This window comes from Eumetopias jubatus, unplaced genomic scaffold, assembly GCF_037043125.1.
Source record: "Eumetopias jubatus isolate StellerSeaLion01/CBP00866 unplaced genomic scaffold, mEumJub1_p1.0 scaffold_11, whole genome shotgun sequence".
NCBI lineage: Eukaryota > Metazoa > Chordata > Mammalia > Carnivora > Otariidae > Eumetopias > Eumetopias jubatus.
In genome coordinates this window covers 91,923,184-91,928,742 of record NW_028274817.1, presented here as the reverse complement: position 1 = coordinate 91,928,742, position 5,559 = coordinate 91,923,184, and the positions used below count along the sequence as shown (strand labels likewise).

Sequence of the window (5,559 nt, the reverse complement as noted above, 5' to 3'; positions counted from 1 at the left end):
CTTTTAGGACACTGGAGCATCGAGCATCTGACAGTGTAGGCCTAAAATGTCTTTCAATTCATGGTTGCTGATTTATTAATCCAAACTTATACTGAACTAATTTACACTAGTATACCACTCATCCGTATTTGGAAGCCCAGCATTTTAAAAAAGTTATCTAAAAATCATGCTGTTTTCCTTCTGAGCAATGATTATACTATATATTTTAAGCTACATCTGTGAAATATTTGGGATGTAAATAAAGATAATGAATGTATTAATTTTAAAAGATACCATGGTCTTGTTTATAAATCACTAAAGTATTAGTATCTCAATGTATGAAAACTACTTTTCAATAGTTATTTTCAATTAGAAAAACAGAAAACACTTAGAAAATAATCATCAGTTTTGTCATTAATAATTTTCATCAATGGAGATTAACTATTAGGTGAAAGACTGTTGGGAGTAGAACTTCCATACACTCTCAGAGAGGCTCCTTTGGATTATTTGTTGATTAGAGGGGAGAAATCTGGCAGACAAATCCTTAAGCAAATAGTCAAACTTAAAAAAACCAAATAATCAAACTTAGTATCACCAATGATGGAACAAAATGACATCATGTGCCTTCCACTGCAATGCACTAAGGACACACCATCCCATGTGTAGTATTCTTGACCCAAAATGTTTAGTCTAATTATGAGAAAATATATGAATCCAAATTAAGGATATTCTGAAAAACCACTGATTTGTACTCTTCAAAAATGTCAATGTGATGAAAGAAAAAACGCTGGGAACTCCTCCAGACTAAGGGAGATTAAAAGAGGTAACTAAATGTGAATCTTGACTGGATCTCCCCTCTCCAACAACAAAAAACACCAGCCACAAAACCATAAAATTTAAGTATGCACTGCATATTAAATAGCACTGTACATAATGTTAAGTATCTGAGTCGTTTATTGTACTGTGGTTAAGTAGGAGAATGTCCTTGTTGAGAGCCAGATGCGGAAATGTTTATGGGTGAGATGTCACTATATCTGCAACACTCAGGCGAACTGTGTAAGGACTAAAATTGTGTACCTGGTTGAAGGATTTTGTATCAACATCTAGTCAACACTGCCCACGGACTTGGCAGAACAGGCAAATTTTCCCTTTGGATAGTTGAGGAGAAGCACACAGCTGGACACTCACCTCCCTGGGTGGCGCGTGGAGCCCTGAGAGTTATACGGTGGTCACAGCCCAATGGCGAGCGAAGGATGAGGCTGTGGTCTCACCCTTGCTAGAGAAACAGACATGCATGCACACACGAGAGCATTCATGCTCTGCACACTTTACGGCTATACTGCTCGGGGGTGAGGGTGAAGCCACGCCCCTTGCCCCCAAAGGCGTCCTTGACAGCGGCACGTGCCTGTCCGACGCACTTTACGGCAGTCACGCAAAGCCACTGCGGGGTCGTGGCTATACCTCCCGCGCCCACAGGCACGCACGACAGCCGCACGTGCTGTGTGGAGCACTTTCTGGCAGCCACGCGAAGGCGCGAGGTCACAGGCCCACGCTGCGCGGGGTAAGTTCTGCGTCCTACGTCATTGTGGGCTGGCTGTTTATTTCGTTGGTGCTCTCACGGCTCGGCCATCATGGCGATGGTGGCGGCACTGTGGCGGAGGGCGAGGGACTACCTGAAGACCAAGGAGTTCCGGGAATACGTGACCAGCACGCACTTCTGGGGTCCCGTGGTCAACTGCGGCTTACCGGCGGCTGCCTTTAAGGACATGAACGAACCGCCTGACATCATCAGTGGCCGTATGACAACAGCGTTCCTCTTCTACTCGATGGCCTTCATGCGTTTCGCCTATCGTGTACAGCCTCGAAACTTGCTGCTGTTGGCGTGCCACAGCACCAACGTGGTGGCGCAGAGTGTGCAGCTGACCCGCTACCTGGATCACCACTACGGCGGGGGCGCCGCGCCGGCGACAGCTACCACCACCGCCACCGAGGCCTCCACCACTGCTGCCACCACCGGTCCCACCAGCGATCCTGTGGCTGTTTGCGACTTTAAGGATGACGACTCCTGCTAAGCAGCCGCCTGCCCCAACCCGTGGTCCCCGAAACGTGGCTGAGAGGGCCCGATCGCATCTTTGCAGCTTACAAGCACTGAACTGTTCTCCCTGAAGAAGAGACCAGGGAAGTTTGGTTTTGACTCTAATAAAACAGTGCGGAGTCTGATTGAAACTTGCAGTTTGGTTAGTAAAAAATAGAAAATAGCACAGAACGCAAAGTGTTGAGTGTTGTTTATTTTGTGATCTGGAAATAAAATGTTCTTTAGGTGAGGGTAGATTTGCTGGTCTTCCTCTTCATGGGACCCTCACTTCGAGGGTTAGTTTTTTACAGGGGGAGGAAAACTGAATGAAAAGTGTTCCTGAGATGGTGTTTTGTTCCTCGTTTTGGGTGTCCAGGCCAAATAACGCTGCTCGGTAGCATAAATGATTTTTAAAACTTGGTACAGGCATTAATCTCTACGGCAAAAATAAGTCGGGGGTTACTGCTATTGAGGGAAATACTTCGAAGTGGGTTTAAATGAATTCAGTGAAAAACCAGTTTAGGCTTTTAAAAAGTACTTATTAAGAGAACCTAGAATCTCTTGGTGATTGGACAGGAATTATAGAATCTACCATGGAAACAGGATAAATAACTCTGAGGTTAGTTGCTGTCAACCCTGGATTCTAGGTAAACTGAAAATAAGAACGACAAAATCACAATCCTTTCCTCTTTTCTTCATGCCTAAAAATTTGGGAAATGGCAGTTGGTAAAACTGGTAAGCCTATTGCCCTGTGTTGAATGCTAGCTAGGGTTGGGGGTGAGGGTCAGTGGTCAACGGTAATTAGCCCACAGTGTCCCCCTAGGAAACTAAGGACTTGTCTTAAACCAGGTTGCATGAGGAGGGGAAAGAGAAGGGTGGGGCTGTGAGTGTAAGGCCATTGTCTCTGCAGCAGAGGCTGCCCTCTAGGACTTGACCCCAAATTTCCTGCCTCTGAAGGATGCAGGAAGTTCTAGAGTGGTTTATTGGGTGAAGAGTGCTTAAACCCTGCTTTTGTTAAAGATTTTGAATGCAAAGAGGGGCCCCTGGGTGGAGCAGTTGGTTAAGCATCTCTTAGTTTGGGCTCAGGTTGTGATCTCAGGGTCTTGAAATAGAGTCCCTCATTGGGCTCCAAGCTCAGCAAGGAGTCTGCTAAAATTTCTCTCTTCCTCTCCCTTTGCCCCTCCCCATGCTCGCTCACTCTATCTCTAAAACAAATCTTTAAAAAAAAAGATTTCAAATGCAAAGAAATTGAACACAACTCTCTGAAAGGTTCTGAAGACATCAGGTCTTAGATAAGACAGGCACAACGTTAGTGGAACTCTGGAAGATTCCCCTTTATCTTTTTTTTTTTTTTAAGATTTTATTTATTTGACACACAGAGACAGCGAGAGCAGGAACACAAGCAGAGGGAGTGGGAGAGGGAGAAGCAGGCCTCCCGCCCAGCAGGGAGCCCGATGTGGGGCTCGATCCCAGGGTCCTGGGACCGTGACCTGAGCCGAAGGCAGATGCTTAACGACTAAGCCACCCAGGCGCCCCTTACCTTATCTTCTATGGCATCTAAGCAGTAGTCCTTTTTGTAGGCAGTTTCTGCATTTTACACTCTGCATACGGGGGAGAAAAACTCTGGAAAACTACTGTGTATGTTATCTATTACCATGTAATAAGTCACCCCGAAACTTAGTGTAAAACAACAAATACTATCTCACATAATTTGAGGGTCAGGAATCTGGGAGGGGCTTAGCGGGGTGCTTCTGGCTCAGGGTTTCAGCTGTCTGCTGGGGCTGCGGTCTCTGGACTGCAGTAAGTGGTAAGCTCACTCACACAGTTGTTTGCAGGTTTCAGTCCCTTGGCACGGGAGCCACAGGGCTGCTCACGACAGGGCTTCCCTCCAAGTGTTCCAAGAGAGAGAAAGCCCAAGATGGAAGCCATAGTCTATAGCATCATCTGGGAAGTGACATACCATCACTCAGCTGTGTCCTATTGGCCACATGAACCAACCCCAGGACATTGTGGGAGGAAAATACAAGGATGGGAATACCAGGAGGGCAGGGATCTTTGCGGGGCCATCTTGGAGGCTGGCTACCACATATGGTTCTGAAATAAAAATTCTCATGCCTTTCTGAAACTCAGTAGAAAGTAATAAAGCATGTCAAGTCATCACCCACCTTCCCCCAAAAGACGTCACAAAATGCTCAGTTTACAGTTTTTGTGGTCATAACTAACATGCATATATCATGAAGCATGGGTTTGAGGGAAAGAAGTCTCTGGAAGATGGTATTTTCATATTTTAGATAGTTCAGACTATAATGTAATAATAAAAACCAGTTCTTAAAGTTTTGAAGTGAGTCATAACCTTTTATCAAGGTTTTTATTAAAACTTGAAAGGAATTTTTCCCTTCACTACTATGTGAGTAGAAATTAATATATTTTTAGATCTGTCTTACAACATGTATTTTGTAATTTGAGTATATTTCGATCAAAGGCAGGTAGGTTTCTAATTGACCTGGTAAGGCAAAAGTGGGTAATAATCCCTACTGATAATTCCCTATCACTCTACATTTACAATTTAGAGGGCAAAATGATTAGAGAAAAAAATCCAAAAGATTCCAATGCCTCCAACTCTCAGGCAATGCTCCACTTACAGGATCTAATTTGTAGTATGCCCACCCAAGAGGTCGCACCCTTTGTTGCCTAGGATATTCATGTTTAAAGCCATATAAGTGATTAATACTTTAATAAAAATGAGCCTTTCAAATCATTAGGGTAACAATCACTTCATAATCTCCCCAAACTCTCAAACACAATCCTTTCTGGCCTTGGCAATTTAACCTGTCTACAGATCTCTTCTGCTACTTTATGAAGCCAAGAACATTTTGAATTGGCAGAGCTATTTTTCCAGAAGTTTTTGTTACTGACACACTTTCGTTATTACCCAGAATTCGTGCTTTATGCTGAGTTTAAAAAGTAATGTCCTTCTCCTTAGGTCCTCTGAGTTCCCGGGCAAAGCACAGGCTAAAATGCAAAGAACGGCCTTACCTTTGCAACCCTAATGCCGAAACGTTTTCTCCTCTAATTCTTTCCACATATTGTGTCGCAGGGAGAGGCGGAGAGAGTAAATCATATTGCTGAATGAAAACCAGGCCCTCAGAGACAAAACAGCCCTGTGTGGAAAGGAGACCACTTCCTGGGCTTCTCTGGACCCTGACGCCTCCCAAGTGCCCCTGGAGGTGGAGCTGACACCCACAAAAATGGGAGGCTACAGCCTATTCCAGGAAATGTGACACATAAGTCTTATAGTTTGAATTTGTATTGTTCACGTCTCTTGATTATCTTGAAATGAACAAACTGTAATTAAGAACTTTCAAAATACTAGGAGCATGTGTTTGTTGCACACATTTCATATGGGACGAGGCCCAAAACAGAAAAGCCAGATTTCTGCTAACCAACCCCTTGACCCCAATTCCTCTCCCAGAGGTAACCCAGCAAAGGAGCCTGGGAAAGGCACA

General features: G+C 44.4%; 1 protein-coding gene across 1 annotated transcript; it reads left to right on the top strand.

Moving 5' to 3' along the window:
* Positions 1-1,610: 1,610 nt before the first annotated feature.
* On the top strand, positions 1,611-2,051 carry MPC1L (mitochondrial pyruvate carrier 1 like). The gene has a single exon (XM_028113397.2). The coding sequence runs from the start codon at positions 1,611-1,613 to the stop codon at positions 2,049-2,051; it is 441 nt and encodes a 146-aa protein (XP_027969198.2).
* The last annotated feature ends 3,508 nt before the right edge of the window (positions 2,052-5,559 follow it).

Coding starts and splice junctions, on each gene's coding strand:
- MPC1L (XM_028113397.2), top strand. CDS start 1,611: ATGGCGATGGTGGCGGCACTGTGGCGGAGGGCGAGGGACTACCTGAAG.